We start from the raw sequence: 22,537 nt of genomic DNA on the forward strand, positions 1-22,537 counted from the left end.
TGCCAGCCAATACCAGCCCACCACAGCCCGTCCCAGCCCACCACAGCCCGTCACAGCCCATCACAGCTCACCACAGACCGTCCCAGCCCACCACAGCCCGTCCTAGCTTACCACAGGCCACCACAGCCCACCACATCCCGTCCCAGCCCACCACAGCCAACCACAGCCCGTCCCAGCCCACCACAGCCCACCATAGTACGCCCCAGCCCACCACAGCTTACCACGGCCCACCACAGCCCACCACGGCCAATCCCAGCCCACCACAGCACAGCACAGCCTAGCACAGCCTACCAGGGCACACCTCAGCCCACCACAGCCCGTCCCAGCACGTCCCAGCTTTTCCCAGTACATCCCAGCCCATCCTAGCCCACCACAGCCCGTTCCAGACTACCACAGCCCATACCAGCTTACCACAGCCCGTCCCAGCCCACCACAGCCCACCAAAGATCGTCCCAGGCCACCACAGCCCGTCCCAGCCCACCACAGCCTGTCCCAGCCCACCACAGCCCACCACAGACCATCCCAGGCCACCAAAGCCCGTCCCAGCCCACCACAGCCCGTCCCAGCCCACCACAGCCCGTCCCAGCCCACTACAGACCGTCCCAGCATGTCCCAGCCCATCCCAGCACGTGCCAGCCTCTCCCAGCACAGCACAGCCCGTCTCAGCCCGTCCCAGCCCACCACAACCCGTCCCAGCCCACCACAGCCCGTCCCAGCACATCCCAGCCCGTCTCCGCCCATTCTCAGACCACCAGAGCCCGTCCCAGCCCACCACTGCCCGTCCCAGCCCACCACAGCCCATCCCAGCCCACCACAGCTCGTCCTAGCCCACCACTGCCTGTCCCAGCCCACCACAGCTCATCCCAGACCACCACGGCCCATCCCAGCACACCACAGCCCGTCCCTGCCCACCATGGCCCACCACGGCACGTCCCAGCCCACCAGAGCCCACCACAGCCCGTCTCAGCCCTCCACAGCCTGTCCCAGCCCACCACAGCCCATCCCAGCCCACCACAGCCCATCCCAGCCCACCACGGCCCATCCCAGCCCACCACGGCCCGTCCCAGCCCACCACGGCTCGTCCCAGCCCACCACAGCTCGTCCCAGCCCACCACAGCTCGTCCCAGCCCACCACAGCTCGTCCCAGCCCACCACAGCTCGTCCCAGCCCACCACAGCCCGTCCCAGGACACCAGAGCCCGTCCCAGCCCACCACAGCCCGTCCCAGCCCACCACAACCCGTCCCAGCCCACCACAGCCCACCACGGCACGTCCCAGCCCACCAGAGCCCACCACAGCCCATCTCAGCTCACCACAGCCTGTCCCAGCCCACCACGGCCCACCACAGCCCGTCCCAGCCCACCAAAGGCCACTATAGCACACCACAGCCTACCGTAGACCACCACAGCCCGTCCCAGCCCGTCCCAGCTTGTCCCAGCCCATCACAGCCCACCACTGCCCGTCCCAGCCCACCACGGTCCGTGCCAGCTAACCACGGCCCGTCCTGGCCCAGAACGGCCCGTCCCGGCCCAGCACGGCCCGTCCCAACCCACCACGGCCCGTCCAGGCCCAACACGGCTCGTCCAGGCCTACCACGGCCCGTCCCAGCCCACCACAGCCCGTACCAGCCCACCACGGCCCGTCCCAGCCCACCACGGCCCGTCCCGGCCCACCACGGCCCGTCCCGGCCCACCACGGCCCGTCCCGGCCCACCACGGCCCGTCCCGGCCCACCACGGCCCGTCCCGGCCCACCACGGCGCGTCCGACCCCACCACAGCCCGTCCGACCCCACCACAGCCCCTCCCAGCCCACCACAGCCCCTCCCACCCCATCACAGCTCACCACGGCCCGTCCCGGCCCACCACGGCCCGGCCCGGACCACCACGACCCGTCCCGGCCCACCACGGCCCACCACAGCCCACCACAGCCCACCACGGCCCACCACGGCCCGTCCGAGCCCACCACAGCTTGTTCCAGATCACCAGAGCCCGTCCCAGCGCACCACAGCCCGTCCCAGCCCGTGACAGCCAATACCTAGCCCACCGCAGCCCGTGCCAGCCCGTCCCAGCCCACCACAGCCCATCCCAGCCCAACACAGCCCGTCCCAGGACACCACAGCCCGTCCCAGCCCGTGCCAGCCAATACCAGCCCACGGCAGCCCGTGCCAGCCAAACACGGCCCACCACAATCCACCACGGCCCGTCCCGGCCCACCACAGCCCGTCACAGCCCACCACTGCCCGTCCCAACCCACCACAGCCCACCACAGCCCGTCCCGGCCCACAACAGCCCGTCCCAGCCCACCACAGACCGTCCCAGCATACCATAGCCTGTCCCAACCCACCAGAGCCCGTCCCAGCCCACCACAGACCGTCCCAGCTCACCACGGCCCACCTCAGCCCACCACAGCCCGTCCCAGCCCACCACAGCCCTTCCCAGCCCACCACAGCCCGTCCCAGCCCACCACAGCCCGTCCCAGCCCGTGCCAGCCACTACCAGCCCACCGCAGCCTGTCCCAGCCCGTCCCAGCCCGTCCCCGCCCATTCTCAGACCACCAGAGCCCGTCCCAGCCCACCACTGCCTGTCCCAGCCCACCACGGCCCGTCCCAGCCCACCACAGCTCGTCCCAGCCCACCACAGCTCGTCCCAGCCCACCACAGCCCGTCCCAGCCCACCACAGCCCGTCCCAGCACACCACGGCCCACCACGGCACGTCCCAGCCCACCAGAGCCCACCACAGCCCATCTCAGCTCACCACAGCCTGTCCCAGCCCACCACGGCCCACCACAGCCCGTCCCAGCCCACCAAAGGCCACTACAGCACACCACAGCCTACCGTAGACCACCACAGCTCGTCCCAGCCCGTCCCAGCCCGTCCCAGCTTGTCCCAGCCCATCACAGCCCGTCACAGCCAACCACTGCCCGTCCCAACCCACCACGGTCCGTGCCAGCTAACCACGGCTCGTCCTGGCCCAGAACGGCCCGTCCCGGCCCACCACGGCCCGTCCAGGCCCACCACGGCGCGTCCAGGCCCACCACGGCCCGTCCCAGCCCACCACAGCCCGTACCAGCCCACCACGGCCCCTCCCGGCCCACCACGGCCCCTCCCGGCCCACCACGGCCCGGCCCGGCCCACCACGGCCCGTCCCGGCCCACCACGGCGCGTCCCAGCCCACCACAACCCGTCCGACCCCACCACAGCCCCTCCCAGCCCACCACAGCCCCTCCCAGCCCACCACAGCCCCTCCCAGCCCATCACAGCTCACCACGGCCCGGCCCACCACGGCCCGGCCCGGCCCACCACGGCCCACCACGGCCCACCACGGCCCACCACGGCCCACCACGGCCCACCACAGCCCGTAACAGCCAATACCTAGCCCACCGCAGCCCGTGCCAGCCCGTCCCAGCCCACCACAGCCCATCCCAGCCCACCACAGCCCGTCCCAGGACACCACAGCCCGTCCCAGCCCGTGCCAGCCAATAGCAGCACACCACAGCCCGTCCCAGCCCACCACAGCCCGTCCCAGCCCACCACAGCTCACCACAGCCTGTCCCAGCCCACCACGGCCCGTCCCAGCACACCATAGCCTCTTCCATCCCACCACAGCCCGTCCCAGCCCACCACAGCCCGTCCCAGCCCGTCCCAGCCCACCACGGCCCGTCCCAGCCCACCACGGCCCGTCCCAGCCCACCACGGCCCGTCCCAGCCCACCACAGCTCGTCCCAGCCCACCACAGCCCCTCCCACCCCATCACAGCTCACCACGGCCCGGCCCGGCCCACCACGGCCCGGCCCGGCCCACCACGACCCGTCCCGGCCCACCACGGCCCACCACAGCCCACCACAGCCCACCACGGCCCACCACGGCCCGTCCGAGCCCACCACAGCTTGTTCCAGATCACCAGAGCCCGTCCCAGCCCACCACAGCCCGTCCCAGCCCGTGACAGCCAATACCTAGCCCACCGCAGCCCGTGCCAGCCCGTCCCAGCCCACCACAGCCCATCCCAGCCCAACACAGCCCGTCCCAGGACACCACAGCCCGTCCCAGCCCGTGCCAGCCAATACCAGCCCACGGCAGCCCGTGCCAGCCCAACACAGCCAACCACAGCCCGTCCCAGCCCACCACAGCTTACCACGGCCCACCACAGCCCACCACGGCCAATCCCAGCCCACCACAGCCCATCACCGCCCGTCCCGGCCCACCATGGTCCGTCCCGGCCCACCGCGGCCCACCTCAGCCCACCACAGCCCGTCCCAGCCCACCAAAGGCCACTACAGCACACCACAGCCTACCGTAGACCACCACAGCCCGTCCCAGCTTGTCCCAGCCCATCACAGCCCGTCACAGCCAACCACTGCCCGTCCCAGCCCACCACGGTCCGTCCCAGCTAACCAAGGCCTGTCCTGGCCCAGCACGGCCCGTCCCGGCCCATCACGTCCCGTCCAGGCCCACCACAGCCCGTCCCAGCCCACCACAGCCCGTCCCAGCCCACCACAGCCCGTCCCAGCCCACCACAGCCAATACCAGCCCACCGCAGCCCGTGCCAGCCCGTCCCAGCTAACCACAGCCCATCCCAGCCCACCAAAGCCCACCACAGACCGTCCCAGCCCACCACAGCCCATCCCAGCCCACCACAGCCCGTCCCAGCCCACCACAGCCCCTCCCAGCCCATCACAGTTCACCACGGCCCGGCCCGGCCCACCACGGCCCGGCCCGGCCCACCACGGCCCGGCCCGGCCCACCACGGCCCAGCCCGGCCCACCACGGCCCGTCCCGGCCCACCACGGCCCGTCCCGGCCCACCACGGCCCGTCCGAGCCCACCACAGCTTGTTCCAGATCACCACAGCCCGTCCGAGCCCACCACAGCTTGTTCCAGATCACCACAGCCCGTCCCAGCCCACCACAGCCCGTCCCAGCCCACCACAGCCCGTCCCAGCCCGTGCCAGCCAATACCAGCCCACCACAGCCCGTCCCAGCCCACCACAGCCCGTCACAGCCCATCACAGCTCACCACAGACCGTCCCAGCCCACCACAGCCCGTCCTAGCTTACCACAGGCCACCACAGCCCACCACATCCCGTCCCAGCCCACCACAGCCAACCACAGCCCGTCCCAGCCCACCACAGCTTACCACGGCCCACCACAGCCCACCACAGCCCACCACAGCCTACCAGGGCCCACCTCAGCCCACCACAGCCCGTCCCAGCACGTCACAGCCCGTCCCAGCACGTCACAGCTTTTCCCAGTACATCCCAGCCCATCCTAGCCCACCACAGCCCGTTCCAGCCCACCACAGCCCGTCCCAGCCCACCACAGCCCATCCCAGCCCACCACAGACCGTCCCAGCCCACCACAGACCGTCCCAGCCAACCACAGACCGTCCCAGCCCACCACAGCCCACCAAAGATCGTCCCAGGCCACCACAGCCCGTCCGAGCCCACCACAGCCCACCACAGACCATCCCAGGCCACCACAGCCCGTCCCAGGCCACCACAGCCCGTCCCAGCCCACCACAGCCCGTCCCAGCCTACCACAGCCCGTCCCAGCCTACAACAGCCCACCGCAGCCCACTACAGACCGTCCCAGCATGTCCCAGTCCATCCCAGCATGTGCCAGCCTGTCCCAGCCCACCACAGCCCTTTCCAGCCCACCACAGCCCGTCCACGCCCACCACAGCCCGTCCCCGCCCACCACAGCCCGTCGCAGTTCACCACAGCCCGTCCCAGCCCACCACAGCCCGTCCCAGCCCACCACAGCTTACCACGGCCCACCACGGCCGGTACCAGGCCACCACAGCCCAGCACAGCCTAGCACAGCCTACCAGGGCCCACGTCAGCCCACCACAGCCCGTCCCAGCACGTCCCGGCTTGTCCCAGTACGTCCCAGCCCACCACAGCCCACCACAGCCCATTCCAGACTACCACAGCCCATCCCAGCTTACCACAGCCCGTCCCAGGCCACCACAGACCGTCCCAGGCCGTCCCAGCCAACCACAGCCCGTCCCAGCCCACCACAGCCCACCACAACCCGTGCAAGCCCACCACAGCCCGTCCCAGCCCACCACAGCCCATCCCAGCCCACCACAGCCCACCACAGACCGTCCCAGCCCACCACAGCCCGTCCCAGCCCACCACAGCCCGTCCCAGCCCACCACAGCCCGTCCCAGCCCACCACAGCCCGTCCCAGCCCATCACAATTCACCACGGCCCGTCCCGGCCCACCACGGCCCGGCCCACCACGGCCCGTCCCGGTCCACCACGGCCCGTCCCGGCCCAGCATGGTCCGTCCCGGCCCACCACGGCCCGTCCCGGCCCACCACGGCCCGTCCGAGCCCACCACAGCTTGTTCCAGATCACCACAGCCCGTCCCAGCCCACCACAGCCCTTCCCAGCCCACCACAGCCCATCCCAGCCCGTGCCAGCCAATACCAGCCCACCACAGCCCGTCACAGCCCACCACAGCCCGTCACAGCCCATCACAGCTCACCACAGACCGTCCCAGCCCACCACAGCCCGTCCTAGCTTACCACAGGCCACCACAGCCCACCACATCCCGTCCCAGCCCACCACAGCCAACCACAGCCCGTCCCAGCCCACCACAGCTTACCACGGCCCACCACAGCCCACCACGGCCAATCCCAGCCCACCACAGCCCAGCACAGCCCACCACAGCCTACCAGGGCCCACCTCAGCCCACCACAGCCCGTCCCAGCACGTCACAGCCCGTCCCAGCACGTCACAGCCCGTCCCAGCACGTCACAGCTTGTCCCAGTACATCCCAGCCCGTCCCAGCCCACCACAGCCCGTTCCAGACTACCACAGCCCGTCCCAGCTTACCACAGCCCGTCCCAGCCCACCACAGCCCGTCCCAGCACACCACAGCCCGTCCCAGCCCACCACAGCCCGTCCCAGCCCACCACAGCCCGTCCCAGCCCACCACAGCCCGTCCCAGCCCACCACAGCCCACCAAAGATCGTCCCAGGCCACCACAGCCCGTCCGAGCCCACCACAGCCCACCACAGACCATCCCAGGCCACCACAGCCCGTCCCAGCCCACCACAGCCCGTCCCAGCCTACCACAGCCCGTCCCAGCCTACCACAGCCCACCGCAGCCCACTACAGACCGTCCCAGCATGTCCCCGTCCATCCCAGCATGTGCCAGCCTGTCCCAGCCCACCACAGCCCTTTCCAGCCCACCACAGCCCGTCCACGCCCACCACAGCCCGTCCCCGCCCACCACAGCCCGTCGCAGTTCACCACAGCCCGTCCCAGCCCACCACAGCCCGTCCCAGCCCACCACAGCTTACCACGGCCCACCACGGCCGGTACCAGGCCACCACAGCCCAGCACAGCCTAGCACAGCCTACCAGGGCCCACGTCAGCCCACCACAGCCCGTCCCAGCACGTCCCGGCTTGTCCCAGTACGTCCCAGCCCACCACAGCCCACCACAGCCCATTCCAGACTACCACAGCCCATCCCAGCTTACCACAGCCCGTCCCAGGCCACCACAGACCGTCCCAGGCCGTCCCAGCCAACCACAGCCCGTCCCAGCCCACCACAGCCCACCACAACCCGTGCAAGCCCACCACAGCCCGTCCCAGCCCACCACAGCCCGTCCCAGCCCACCATAGTACGTCCCAGCCCACCACAGCTTACCACGGCCCACCACGGCCGGTACCAGCCCTCCACAGCCCAGCACAGCCTAGCACAGCCTACCAGGGCCCACGTCAGCCCACCACAGCCCGTCCCAGCACGTCCCGGCTTGTCCCAGTACGTCCCAGCCCGTCCCAGCCCACCACAGCCCGTTCCAGACTACCACAGCCCATCCCAACTTACCACAGCCCGTCCCAGGCAACCACAAACCGTCCCAAACCGTCCCAGCCAACCACAGCCCATCCCAGCCCACCACAGCCCGTCCCAGCCCACCACAGCCCGTCCCAGCTCACCACAGCCCGTCCCAGCTCACCACAGCCCGTCCCAGCTCACCACAGCCCGTCGCAGCCCACCACAGCCCGTCGCAGCCCACCACAGCCCGTCGCAGCCCACCACAGCCCGTCGCAGCCCACCACAGCCCGTCGCAGCCCACCACAGCCCGTCGCAGCCCACCACAGCCCGTCGCAGCCCACCACAGCCCGTCGCAGCTCACCAAAGCCCGTCCCGGCCCAACACGGCCCACCACAGCCCACTAAGGCCCACCACAGCCTGTCCCAGCCCACCACGGCCCACCATGGCCCACCACAGCCCTTCCCAGTCCACCACAGCCCACCACAGCCCGTCCCAGCATACCACGGCCCGTCCCAGCCCATCACTGCCCATCACAGCCCACCACAGCCCGTCCCAGCCCACCACAGCCCGTCCCAGCCCACCACAGCCCGTCCCAGCCCACCACAGACCGTCCCAGCCCACCACAGCCCACCAAAGATCGTCCCAGGCCACCACAGCCCGTCCGAGCCCACCACAGCCCACCACAGACCATCCCAGGCCACCACAGCCGGTCCCAGCCTATCACAGCCCTTTCCAGCCCACCAGAGCCCGTCCCCGCCCACCAGAGCCTCTCCACGCCCACCACAGCCCGTCCCCAACCACCACAGCCCGTCGCAGTTCACCACAGCCCGTCCCAGCCCACCACAGCTTACCACGGCCCACCACGGCCGGTACCAGGCCACCACAGCCCAGCACAGCCTAGCACAGCCTACCGGGGCCCACGTCAGCCCACCACAGCCCGTCCCAGCACGTCCTGGCTTGTCCAAGTACGTCCCAGCCTACCACAGCCCACCACAGCCCGTTCCAGACTACCACAGCCCATCCCAGCTTACCACAGCCCGTCCCAGGCCACCACAGACCGTCCCAGGCCGTCCCAGCCAACCACAGCCCGTCCCAGCCCACCACAGCCCACCACAACCTGTGCAAGCCCACCACAGCCCGTCCCAGCCCACCACAGCCCGTCCCAGCCCACCATAGTACGTCCCAGCCCACCACAGCTTACCACGGCCCACCACGGCCAGTACCAGCCCTCCACAGCCCAGCACAGCCTAGCACAGCCTACTAGGGCCCACGTCAGCCCACCACAGCCCGTCCCAGCACGTCCTGGCTTGTCCCAGTACGTCCCAGCCCGTCCCAGCCCACCACAGCCCGTTCCAGACTACCACAGCCCATCCCAACTTACCACAGCCCGTCCCAGGCCACCACAAACCGTCCCAAGCCGTCCCAGCCAACCACAGCCCGTCCCAGCCCACCACAGCCCGTCCCAGCCCACCACAGCCCGTCCCAGCTCACCACAGCCCGTCCCAGCTCACCACAGCCCGTCCCAGCCCACCACAGGCCGTCCCAGCTCACCAAAGCTCGTTGCAGCTCACCAAAGCCCGTCCCGGCCCAACACGGCCCACCACAGCCCACTAAGGCCCACCACAGCCTGTCCCAGCCCACCACGGCCCACCATGGCCCACCACAGCCCTTCCCAGTCCACCACAGCCCGTCCCAGCATACCACGGCCCGTCCCAGCCCATCACTGCCCGTCCCAGCCCACCACAGCCCGTCCCAGCCCACCACAGCCCGTCCCAGCCCACCACAGCCCGTCCCAGCCCACCACAGCCCGTCCCAGCCCGTGCCAGCCAATACCAGCCCACCGCAGCCTGTCCCAGCCCGTCCCCCGCCCATTCTCAAACCACCAGAGCCCGTCCCAGCCCACCACGGCCTGTCCCAGCCCACCACTGCCCGTCCCAGCCCACCACAGCCCGTCCCAGCCCACCACAGCCCGTCCCAGCCCACCACAGCCCACCACTGCCTGTCCCAGCCCACCACAGCCCGTCCCAGTCCACCACGGCCCGTCCCAGCACACCACAGCCCGTCCCTGCCCACCACGGCCCACCACGGCACGTCCCAGCCCACCAGAGCCCACCACAGCCCGTCTCAGCCCACCACAGCCCGTCCCAGCCCACCACCCGCCTCTCCCATCCCACCACAGCCCGTCCCAGCCCAGCACAGCCCGTTCCAGCCCGTCCCAGCCCACCACAGCCCGTCCCAACCCACCACAGCATGTCCCAGCCCGCCACGGCCCGTCCCAGCCCACCACGGCCCGTCCCAGCCCACCACGGCCCGTCCCAGCCCACCACGGCCCGTCCCAGCCCACGACGGCCCGTCCCAGCCCACGACGGCCCGTCCCAGCCCACCACGGCCCGTCCCAGCCCACCACGGCCCGTCCCAGCCCACCACGGCCCGTCCCAGCCCACCACGGCCCGTCCCCGCCCACCACGGCCCGTCCCCGCCCACCACGGCCCGTCCCCGCCCATTCTCAGACCACCAGAGCCGGTCCCAGCCCACCAGAGCCGGTCCCAGCCCACCACTGCCCGTCCCAGCCCACCACTGCCCGTCCCAGCCCACCACTGCCCGTCCCAGCCCACCACTGCCCGTCCCAGCCCACCACTGCCTGTCCCAGCCCACCACGGCCCGTCCCAGACCACCACGGCCCGTCCCAGACCACCACGGCCCGTCCCAGACCACCACGGCCCGTCCCTGCCCACCACGGCACGTCCCAGCCCACCAGAGCCCACCACGGCCCGTCTCAGCTCACCACAGCCTGTCCCAGCCCACCACGGCCCATCCCAGTCCACCACGGCTCGTCCCAGCCCACCACAGCCCGTCCTAGCCCACCACAGCCGGTCCCCAGCCCACCACAGCCCGTCCCAGCCCACCACAGCCCGTCCCAGCCCACCACAGCCCGTCCCAGCCCACCAAAGGCCACTACAGCACACCACAGCCTACCGTAGACCACCACAGCCCGTCCCAGCTTGTCCCAGCCCATCACAGCCCGTCACAGCCAACCACTGCCCGTCCCAGCACACCACGGTCCGTCCCAGCTAACCACGGCCCACCACGGCCCACCACGGCCCATCCCAGCCCACCACGGCCCGTCCCAGCCCACCACGGCCCGTCCCAGCCCACCACAACCCGTCCCAGGCCACCACAGCCCGTCCAAGCCAGTCCCAGCCAATACCAGCCCACCGCAGCCCGTGCCAGCCCGTCCCAGCCCACCACAGCCCATCCCAGCCCACCACAACACTTTCCAGCTCACCATAGCTTGTCCCAGCCCACCACAGCCCACCACAGACTGTCCCAGCCCACCACAGCGCGTCCCAGCCCACCACAGCCCGTCCCAGCCCACCACAGCCCGTCCCAGCCCACCACAGTTCACCACGGCCCGGCCCGGCCCACCACGGCCCACCACAGCCTGTCCCAGCCCACCACAGCCTGTCCGAGCCCACCACAGCTTGTTCCAGATCACCAGAGCCCGTCCCAGCCCACCACAGCCCTTCCCAGCCCACCACAGCCCGTCCCAGCCCGTGCCAGCCAATACGAGCCCACCACAGCCCGTCACAGCCCATCACAGCTCACCACAGACCGTCCCAGCCCACCACAGCCCGTCCTAGCTTACCACAGGCCACCACAGCCCACCACATCCCGTCCCAGCCCACCACAGCCAACCACAGCCCGTCCCAGCCCACCACAGCTTACCACGGCCCACCACAGCCCACCACGGCCAATCCCAGCCCACCACAGCCCAGCACAGCCCACCACAGCCTACCAGGGCCCACCTCAGCCCACCACAGCCTGTCCCAGCACGTCCCAGCTTGTCCCAGTACATCCCAGACCGTCTCAGCACACCACAGCCCGTTCCAGACTACCACAGCCCATCCCAGCTTACCACAGCCCGTCCCAGCCCACCACAGCCCGTCCCAGCCCACCACAGCCCGTCCCAGCCCGTGCCAGCCAATACCAGCCCACCGCAGCCTGTCCCAGCCCGTCCCCGCCCATTCTCAAACCACCAGAGCCCGTCCCAGCCCACCACGGCCTGTCCCAGCCCACCACAGCCCGTCCCAGCCCAACACAGCCCACCACAGCTCGTCCTAGCCCACCACTGCCTGTCCCAGCCCACCACAGCCCGTCCCAGTCCACCACGGCCCGTCCCAGCACACCACATCCCGTCCCTGCCCACCATGGCCCACCACGGCACGTCCCAGCCCACCAGAGCCCACCACAGCCCGTCTCAGCCCACCAGAGCCCGTCCCAGCCCACCACCGCCTCTCCCATCCCACCACAGCCCGTCCCAGCCCAGCACAGCCCGTCCCAGCCCAGCACAGCCCGTTCCAGCCCGTCCCAACCCACCACAGCATGTCCCAGCCCGCCACGGCCCGTCCCAGCCCGCCACGGCCCGTCCCAGCCCACCACGGCCCGTCCCAGCCCACCACGGCCCGTCCCAGCCCACCACGGCCCGTCCCAGCACACCACAGCCCGTCCCAGCCCACCACAGCCCACCTCGGCACGTCCCAGCCCACCAGAGACCACCACAGCGCGTCTCAGCCCACCACAGCCCGTCCCAGCCCACCACAGCCTCTCCCAGCCCACCACGGCCCGTCCCAGCCCACCACGGCCCGTCCCAGCTAACCACGGCCCCTCCCAGCCCACCACGGCCCGTCCCAGCCCACCACGGCCCGTCCCAGCCCACCACGGCCCGTCCCCGCCCATTCTCAGACCACCAGAGCCCGTCCCAGCCCACCACGGCCTGTCCCAGCTCACCACGGCCTGTCCCAGCCCACCACAGCCCAGCACGGCCCGTCCCAGCCCACCACGGCCCGTCCCACCCCGCCACGGCCCGTCCCAGCCCGCCACGGCCCGTCCCAGCCCGCCACGGCCCGTCCCATCCCGCCACAGTTCGTCCCAGCCCACCACGGCCCACCACAACCCACCACGGCCCGTCCCAGCCCACCACAGCCCACCACGGCCCGTCCCAGCACACCACAGCCCGTCCCAGCCCACCACAGCCCACCTCGGCACGTCCCAGCCCACCAGAGCCCACCACAGCGCGTCTCAGCCCACCACAGCCCATCCCAGCCCACCACAGCCTCTCCCAGCCCACCACGGCCCGTCCCAGCCCACCACGGCCCGTCCCAGCCCACCACGGCCCGTCCCAGCCCACCACGGCCCGTCCCAGCCCACCACGGCCCGTCCCCGCCCATTCTCAGACCACCAGAGCCCGTCCCAGCCCACCACGGCCTGTCCCAGCTCACCACGGCCCGTCTCAGCCCGTCCCAGCCCAGCACGGCCCGTCCCAGCCCACCACGGACCGTCCCAGCCCACCACGGCCCGTCCCAGCCCACCACGGCCCGTCCCTGCCCACCACGGCCCGTCCCTGCCCACCACGGCCCACCTCGGCACGTCCCAGCCCACCAGAGCCCACCAAAGCCCGTCTCAGCCCACCACGGCCTTCCCAGCCCACCACAGCCTCTCCCATCCCACCACAGCCCATCCCAGACCGTCCCAGCCCACCACAGCTTGTCCCTGGACACCACAGCCCGTCCCAGGACACCACAGCCCGTCCCAGGCCACCACGGCCCGTCCCAGGCCACCACGGCCCGTCCCAGACCACCACGGCCCACCACGGCACGTCCCAGCCCACCAGAGCCCACCACAGCCCGTCTCGGCTCACCACAGCATGTCCCAGCCCACCATGGCCCACCACGGCCCGTCCCTGCCCAGCACGGCACGTCCCAGCCCACCAGAACCCACCACAGCCCGTCTCAGCTCACCACAGCCCGTCCCAGACCACCACAGCCCGTCCCAGACCACCACAGCCCGTCCCTGCCCACCACGGCACGTCCCAGCCCACCACGGCACGTCCCAGCCCACCACGGCACGTCCCAGCCCACCAGGGCACGTCCCAGCCCACCAGGGCACGTCCCAGCCCACCAGAGCCCACCACTGCCCGTCCCAGCCCACCACTGCCCGTCCCAGCCCACCACTGCCTGTCCCAGCCCACCACGGCCCGTCCCAGACCACCACGGCCCGTCCCAGACCACCACGGCCCGTCCCAGACCACCACGGCCCGTCCCTGCCCACCACGGCACGTCCCAGCCCACCAGAGCCCACCACGGCCCGTCTCAGCTCACCACAGCCTGTCCCAGCCCACCACGGCCCATCCCAGTCCACCACGGCTCGTCCCAGCCCCACCACAGCCCGTCCTAGCCCCACCACAGCCGGTCCCAGCCCACCACAGCCCGTCCCAGCCCACCACAGCCCGTCCCAGCCCACCACAGCCCGTCCCAGCCCACCAAAGGCCACTACAGCACACCACAGCCTACCGTAGACCACCACAGCCCGTCCCAGCTTGTCCCAGCCCATCACAGCCCGTCACAGCCAACCACTGCCCGTCCCAGCACACCACGGTCCGTCCCAGCTAACCACGGCCCACCACGGCCCACCACGGCCCATCCCAGCCCACCACGGCCCGTCCCAGCCCACCACGGCCCGTCCCAGCCCACCACAACCCGTCCCAGGCCACCACAGCCCGTCCAAGCCAGTCCCAGCCAATACCAGCCCACCGCAGCCCGTGCCAGCCCGTCCCAGCCCACCACAGCCCATCCCAGCCCACCACAACACTTTCCAGCTCACCATAGCTTGTCCCAGCCCACCACAGCCCACCACAGACTGTCCCAGCCCACCACAGCGCGTCCCAGCCCACCACAGCCCGTCCCAGCCCACCACGGCCCGTCCCAGCCCACCACAGTTCACCACGGCCCGGCCCGGCCCACCACGGCCCACCACAGCCTGTCCCAGCCCACCACAGCCTGTCCGAGCCCACCACAGCTTGTTCCAGATCACCAGAGCCCGTCCCAGCCCACCACAGCCCTTCCCAGCCCACCACAGCCCGTCCCAGCCCGTGCCAGCCAATACGAGCCCACCACAGCCCGTCACAGCCCATCACAGCTCACCACAGACCGTCCCAGCCCACCACAGCCCGTCCTAGCTTACACACAGGCCACCACAGCCCACCACATCCCGTCCCAGCCCACCACAGCCAACCACAGCCCGTCCCAGCCCACCACAGCTTACCACGGCCCACCACAGCCCACCACGGCCAATCCCAGCCCACCACAGCCCAGCACAGCCCACCACAGCCTACCAGGGCCCCACCTCAGCCCACCACAGCCTGTCCCAGCACGTCCCAGCTTGTCCCCAGTACATCCCAGACCGTCTCAAGCACACCACAGCCCGTTCCAGACTACCCACAGCCCATCCCAGCTTACCACAGCCCGTCCCCAGCCCACCACAGCCCGTCCCAGCCCCACCACAGCCCGTCCCAGCCCGTGCCAGCCAATACCAGCCCACCGCAGCCTGTCCCAGCCCGTCCCCGCCCATTCTCAAACCACCAGAGCCCGTCCCAGCCCACCACGGCCTGTCCCAGCCCACCACAGCCCGTCCCAGCCCAACACAGCCCACCACAGCTCGTCCTAGCCCCACCACTGCCTGTCCCAGCCCACCACAGCCCGTCCCAGTCCACCACGGCCCGTCCCAGCACACCACATCCCGTCCCTGCCCACCATGGCCCACCACGGCACGTCCCAGCCCACCAGAGCCCCACCACAGCCCGTCTCAGCCCACCAGAGCCCGTCCCATCCCCACCACCCGCCTCTCCCATCCCACCACAGCCCGTCCCAGCCCAGCACAGCCCGTCCCAGCCCAGCACAGCCCGTTCCCAGCCCGTCCCAACCCACCACAGCATGTCCCAGCCCGCCACGGCCCGTCCCCAGCCCGCCACGGCCCGTCCCAGCCCACCACGGCCCGTCCCAGCCCACCACGGCCCGTCCCAGCACACCACGGCCCGTCCCAGCACACCACAGCCCGTCCCAGCCCACCACAGCCCACCTCGGCACGTCCCAGCCCACCAGAGACCACCACAGCGCGTCTCAGCCCCACCACAGCCCGTCCCAGCCCACCACAGCCTCTCCCAGCCCACCACGGCCCGTCCCAGCCCACCACGGCCCGTCCCAGCTAACCACGGCCCCCTCCCAGCCCACCACGGCCCGTCCCAGCCCACCACGGCCCCGTCCCAGCCCACCACGGCCCGTCCCCACCGCCCATTCTCAGACCACCAGAGCCCGTCCCAGCCCACCACGGCCTGTCCCAGCTCACCACGGCCTGTCCCAGCCCACCACAGCCCAGCACGGCCCGTCCCAGCCCACCACGGCCCGTCCCACCCCCGCCACGGCCCGTCCCAGCCCGCCACGGCCCCGTCCCAGCCCGCCACGGCCCGTCCCAGCCCGCCACAGTTCGTCCCAGCCCACCACGGCCCACCACAACCCACCACGGCCCGTCCCAGCCCACCACAGCCCACCACGGCCCGTCCCAGCACACCACAGCCCGTCCCAGCCCACCACAGCCCACCTCGGCACGTCCCAGCCCACCAGAGCCCACCACAGCGCGTCTCAGCCCACCACAGCCCATCCCAGCCCACCACAGCCTCTCCCAGCCCACCACGGCCCGTCCCAGCCCACCACGGCCCGTCCCAGCCCACCACGGCCCGTCCCAGCCCACCACGGCCCGTCCCCGCCCATTCTCAGACCACCAGAGCCCGTCCCAGCCCACCACGGCCTGTCCCAGCTCACCACGGCCCGTCTCAGCCCACCACAGCCCAGCACGGCCCGTCCCAGCCCACCACGGACCGTCCCAGCCCACCACGGCCCGTCCCAGCCCACCACGGCCCGTCCCTGCCCACCACGGCCCGTCCCTGCCCACCACGGCCCACCTCGGCACGTCCCAGCCCACCAGAGCCCACCACCAAAGCCCGTCTCAGCCCACCACGGCCTTCCCAGCCCACCACAGCCTCTCCCATCCCACCACAGCCCATCCCAGACCGTCCCAGCCCACCACAGCTTGTCCCTGGACACCACAGCCCCGTCCCAGCCCACCACAGCCCGTCCCAGGCCACCACGGCCCGTCCCAGGCCACCACGGCCCGTCCCAGACCACCACGGCCCACCACGGCACGTCCCAGCCCACCAGAGCCCACCACAGCCCGTCTCGGCTCACCACAGCATGTCCCAGCCCACCATGGCCCACCACGGCCCGTCCCTGCCCAGCACGGCACGTCCCAGCCCACCAGAACCCACCACAGCCCGTCTCAGCTCACCACAGCCCGTCCCAGACCACCACAGCCCGTCCCAGACCACCACAGCCCGTCCCTGCCCACCACGGCACGTCCCAGCCCACCACGGCACGTCCCAGCCCACCACGGCACGTCCCAGCCCACCAGGGCACGTCCCAGCCCACCAGGGCACGTCCCAGCCCACCAGAGCCCACCACGGCCTGTCCCAGCCCACCACGGCCCGTCCCAGCCCACCACGGCCCGTCCCAGCCCAGCACGGCCCCGTCCCAGCCCAGCACGGCCCCTCCCAGCCCAGCACGGCCCGTCCCAGCCCAGCACGGCCCGTCCCAGCCCAGCACGGCCCGTCCCAGCCCAGCACGGCCCGTCCCAGCCCAGCACGGCCCGTCCCAGCCCAGCACAGCCCGTCCCAGCCCAGCACAGCCCGTCTCAGCACATCCCAGCCTGTCCCCGCCCATTCTCAGACCACCAGAGCCCGTCCCAGCCCACCACTGCCCGTCCCAGACCACCACGGCCCGTCCCAGACCACCACGGCCCGTCCCAGACCACCACGGCCCACCACGGCACGTCCCAGCCCACCAGAGCCCACCACAGCCCGTCCCAGCCCAGCACGGCCCGTCCCAGCCCAGCACAGCCCGTCCCAGCCCAGCACAGCCCGTCTCAGCACATCCCAGCCTGTCCCCGCCCATTCTCAGACCACCAGAGCCCGTCCCAGCCCACCACTGCCCGTCCCAGCCCACCACGGCCCGTCCCAGCCCACCACGGCCCGTCCCAGACCACCACGGCCCACCACGGCACGTCCCAGCCCACCAGAGCCCACCACAGCCCGTCTCAGCTCACCACAGCCTGTCCCAGCCCACCATGGCCCACCACGGCCCGTCCCTGCCCAGCACGGCACGTCCCAGCCCACCAGAACCCACCACAGCCCGTCTCAGCTCACCACAGCCCGTCCTAGCCCACCACAGCCCGTCCCAGCCCACCAAAGGCCACTACAGCCCACCACGGCCCGTCCCAGCACACCACAGCCCGTCCCTGCCCACCACGGCTTAACACAGCACGTCCCAGCCCACCAGAACCCACCACAGCCCGTCTCAGCTCACCACAGCCTGTCCCAGCCCACCACGGCCCACCACAGCCCGTCCCAGCCCACCAAAGGCCACTACAGCACACCACAGCCTACCGTAGACCACCACAGCCCGTCCCAGCTTGTCCCAGCCCATCACAGCCCGTCACAACCAACCACTGCCCGTCCCAGCTAACCACGGCCTGTCCTGGCCCGCCACGGCCCCTCCCAGCCCGCCACGGCCCCTCCCAGCCCACCACGGCCCCTCCCAGCCCACCACGGCCCCTCCCAGCCCACCACAGCTCACCACGGCCCGTCCCGGCCCACCACGGCCCACCACGGCCCGTCCGAGCCCACCACAGCTTGTTCCAGATCACCACAGCCCGTCCCAGCCCGTGACAGCCAATACCTAGCCCGTCCCAGCCCGTGCCAGCCCGTCCCAGCCCACCACAGCCCGTCCCAGCACAACACAGCCCGTCCCAGGACAACACAGCCCGTCCCAGCCCGTGCCAGCCAATACCAGCCCACGGCAGCCCGTGCCAGCCCGTCCCAGCCCACCACGGCCAGTCCCAGCCCACCACAGCCCACCACAACCCACCACTGCCTGTCCCAGCCCACCACAGCCCACCACAGCCCGTCCCGGCCCGTCCCAGCCCACCACGGCCCGTCCCAGCCCGTCGCCGCCCGTCCCAGCCCGTCGCCGCCCGTCCCAGCCCGTCGCCGCCCGTCCCAGCCCGTCCCAGCCCGTCGCCACCCGTCCCAGCCCGTCGCCGCCCGTCCCAGCCCTCCACAGCCTGTCCCAGGCCACCGCAGCCCGTCCCAGCTCAGCAGAACCCACCGCAGCCCGCCACAGCCCGTCCCAGCCCAACACATCCCACCACAGCCCGCCGCAGCCCGGCCCAGCACGGCCCACCACAGTTCACCACGGCCCGTCCCAGCCCACCACGGCTCACCACAGACCGTCCCAGCCCACCAGAGCCAGTCCCAGCTTACCACAACCCACCACAACCCGTCTCAGCTCACCACAGCCCACCACAGCCCTCCACAGCCCACCACAGCCCTCCACAGCCCACTACAGCCGGTCCCCACCCACCGCGGCCCGGCCCAGCAGAACCCACCGCGGCCCGGCCCAACAGGGCCCAGCAGAGCCCGTCCAGGCCCAGCAGAGCCCGTCCAGGCCCAGCAGAGCCCGTCCCAGCTTACCACAGCCCGTCCCAGCCCATCCCAGCCCAGCAGAACCCACCACGGCCCGCCCCGGCCCACCACGGCCCGCCCCGGCCCGCCTCTAACCCGTCCCATCCCACCACGGCCCGGCCCAGCACAGCCCGTCCCGGCCCACCTGTATTAGGAACAATATCTCACCTTTTTCATTTTGGCACCTCCTTTCGCTGTGATGTTCTTGTGGAACTGTTTGCAGATGGGGACAGAAATAGAAAAGCTGTTTTCAACCTAAGGGAGAAAGGAAGGGAGAACTGAAGATTACACTGTCGTGGCAAGGGAGGCCCGACTTCAGGAGCTCTGATAAACGAGCTTTTGATAACAGGCTTAGACCCAAGGAAGTTCTCTATACGAGGGACTTGTAAGACTAAACAAAGGCAAGGACGTTCCCCTATAGCCTTCACATAACAGGTACTATCCCCCTGCCTCCATTCAGCCAAAACAGCGTCGACAGCTCCCTCCTCTTGAGGTGTTTTAGCTCTACCCAAGCCAGTAGAGCTCTGCTTTGCCCCAGGGTTATCCAGGCACGTAGGAGGGAAGAGCAGGCAGAAGACCTCCTTACCAGGTCTGCCACCATCTTTTGCATGTACTCGGTGCACTTCTCCACCTCGTTTTTGGGACCTCGGAGCTGGACGATGTCACTCTTGTGTGCAGGGTCTGGGAAGTTGATGATAACCTGCAGGAGCCGTCATTTATAGTTAGCTCAAGCAAAAGCAAGAACCCTTGTGTCAGACACATGCAAAGGTTGGGGGGATCCTACACATGCCCTTTTCCCATTCAGAAAAGGGGAACCGTGTTAGCGGCCTCTGGCTAAAAGAACTATCTTCTCAGACACTTGCGCTACAGAGCCACTAAAGTTACGACTTCTGTGACGACAGGCCTACTACCCACGCAGGAAATAACCCCTCTGGATTCCTCCTCTCCTACAAAGCCTTACCTCTGGGAATTCCTCCCGGATTTCCCAGACCCGCTCAGCCTTCTGCCCAATGATGGTCCAGTGGAATTTCTGCTCAACGATTAGGTCTGCAGCGTGTTCATTTTCCTGATGGGAACAGAGGGCACACTGAGTGTTCAGCCAGAGAGCCATCTACTTTGACTTAGCGGTTTGCTGCCCGACGGTTTACTTGCCAGCACTGTCCCTCTTTTCTCCAGACAAAATTCACTCTGCGTTGACAGAGAAGGGCTACCCGAGGGAACAGGGGAAGACATTTGTGAAGAGGAACTTGCACTTGTCATGAGATCCAAGTGCTCGGTGGGCAAGGGGCACACACTCGCACCAGAAGGTTACAAGGGAACACGAGAGCCCAAACCCTGCAGTCTCCCAAGCATCACATCCTACTCACTCCCCATGGGGACACATTGCAGTGCTATCAAACTAGCAGACCACAACAAGGCTTTACCATCGGCCATATTCTACTGCCAGTGCTGTAGCACCTTCCTCCAGAGGCCAGACCACACTGCTCCTCCTCCAGCTGACACCCTCTCCCACAAGCCACAGGGCTATTTAACCACTTAGCGGGAACCAGCTACACCTGCACATCATCCACGTCAATCAACCCACTGCCTCTGAGGCAAGGCCACAGCTGCATGTTATCAATGCTAATCAACCGACCGCCTTCATTCCTCTACAGGGAGAAGCTCACCAAGGACATTTCCACCACTCACAACTGGCTGCTAAAGTGTCATTCGCACAGAGCAACGTGTGGAAAAAAAAAAAAATAAATTCCTCCAGGACACATCAAAGTAAATCCACTACTGTTCAGGCTCCCAAGGTACTTTCACCCGTTAAAGCCATCGCAAGGCCTGACGGCCCATTTCTCTCCTTGTACCACCACCACTCCAGAAAAGCAGAGGAAATGTGATGGAGACAGCACACTGGGTGAGCTACAGAGCCCCTGATATGATCTACTAAACACGAAGAGTGTGAGCATGGGAAGGACTAGAAAGGCACTCCACTTACTGTTAGCTCCGTTCTTGCCAAGGAGGTGTCGGTGGAATTGGTGCTCAGCCTTGATTATTGCGTAATCCATCCCGTGGATCTTCTATATCTTTATATGTATGTATGTCCAGTATTATATATTATATTATATAGGGCCAGGTAGGACAGGCCACCGCTTCTGTCTCGTGCCCTAAGTAACTGCCTACTGCCAGTATTGGCACTGACTCACCAGCGGTCAGCTACAAGCACTTCTGCTCTTCAGCAGAGCACAAGCATTCCTCTGCTTTGAGAAGAGAGCATTGTGCTCATGAAACATTGAAAAGACTGACTTCTATGCCTCTCCAGCTATAACAAAGAGAATCCTTCCTTCTCTGCACCAAAAATATTAATGCTGACTTTTCAAGGATGCTATGGATGAGTTTCATAACCAAGGGGCGTCATCCACCTGCCACACAATTTGTCTCCTGCAAGTTCGATTAAGCATGTCAAGACATCCTATGGATGTGACAAACACCTCATCACCTCTGCTCTGTTGCCCCTTCTTCCCCCAGTTTCTTACTGGAACTAGTAACTCCAGCTCACCAGTTCCTTGAGCATGGCTTCAATCTGTTCCTGAGCCACATGCACATCTTCTGTAGGTCCTTCCAAAGTGATGTTATCCTCTCCTCCAGTGAATTTGATGTGAACCTTGAGGTGAAGGACAATGAATCTCTTCAGAATTTGCCAAGATCCAAGCCAGGCCAATGCTTTTGGTCAGGCCTACACCATTGATCCCTGCCACCGAGAGATGTGCTCCTTCCCAAAAAGCCCAGACCAAATCCCCACAATTTTACAAGTCAGAAACTTAACAATTTCGGCCATATGGCAGTGCCTAGAGCCCAAGGCTCTGGTGCTGTCCCAGTTTCTGCAAGGGCTTTGGAGAAGTTTACTCATCTAGCCTTTATCTAGATACCGTCTAACTCCCCAGGGAGAAGCCTTGCTGCACTCGCCATTTCCAGGTATCCTACTACATCAGTTCTCAAAACAGCACCACATAAAGCTTCCTTGGAAGGGCTCAACCCATGACAATAACATAGGAGGAGCAGTGTTTGCAGCAGTAAAAGAGAGGGTTCCCTTGAACGGCAAAGATCTGTGTCATTTCCCCCTGGTTTTACCCACGCTAGAATACACCTCTCTCTTTCGTGACGAGTGATCTGGACTAAACCTTTTTCTACGCCGAGGGTGCTAAGCTAACCAGCTCATCCATACCTTTGGCATCTGCTGAGTTATTTTGGCCAGGTTCTGTCCTTTCTTTCCAATAATGAAACGATGAAGCCAAGAGGGGGCAGAGACCGAGGAGACGGTAAAACTGTTGGCCTGAGAGACAGAAAAACAGAGAAGTT

At 68.5% G+C, this 22,537-nt stretch overlaps 1 protein-coding gene across 1 annotated transcript in view; it reads right to left on the reverse strand.

The window, feature by feature from the left end:
- The window catches only part of LOC114015030 (vigilin-like), a 52,529-nt gene that overhangs the window by 25,306 nt on the left and 4,686 nt on the right, over positions 1-22,537 (reverse strand). Inside the window, exons 7-12 of the mRNA XM_055696113.1 lie at positions 22,404-22,511; positions 21,738-21,842; positions 21,157-21,255; positions 20,154-20,234; positions 19,779-19,892; positions 19,361-19,447 (exon numbers count right to left, since the gene is read on the reverse strand). Coding sequence (XP_055552088.1) covers positions 19,361-19,447; positions 19,779-19,892; positions 20,154-20,234; positions 21,157-21,255; positions 21,738-21,842; positions 22,404-22,511 — 594 coding nt within the window. The remainder of the gene's footprint in view (positions 1-19,360; positions 19,448-19,778; positions 19,893-20,153; positions 20,235-21,156; positions 21,256-21,737; positions 21,843-22,403; positions 22,512-22,537) is intronic.

Source organism: Falco cherrug, chromosome 18 (assembly GCF_023634085.1).
Source record: "Falco cherrug isolate bFalChe1 chromosome 18, bFalChe1.pri, whole genome shotgun sequence".
In the NCBI taxonomy this organism is placed as follows: domain Eukaryota; kingdom Metazoa; phylum Chordata; class Aves; order Falconiformes; family Falconidae; genus Falco; species Falco cherrug.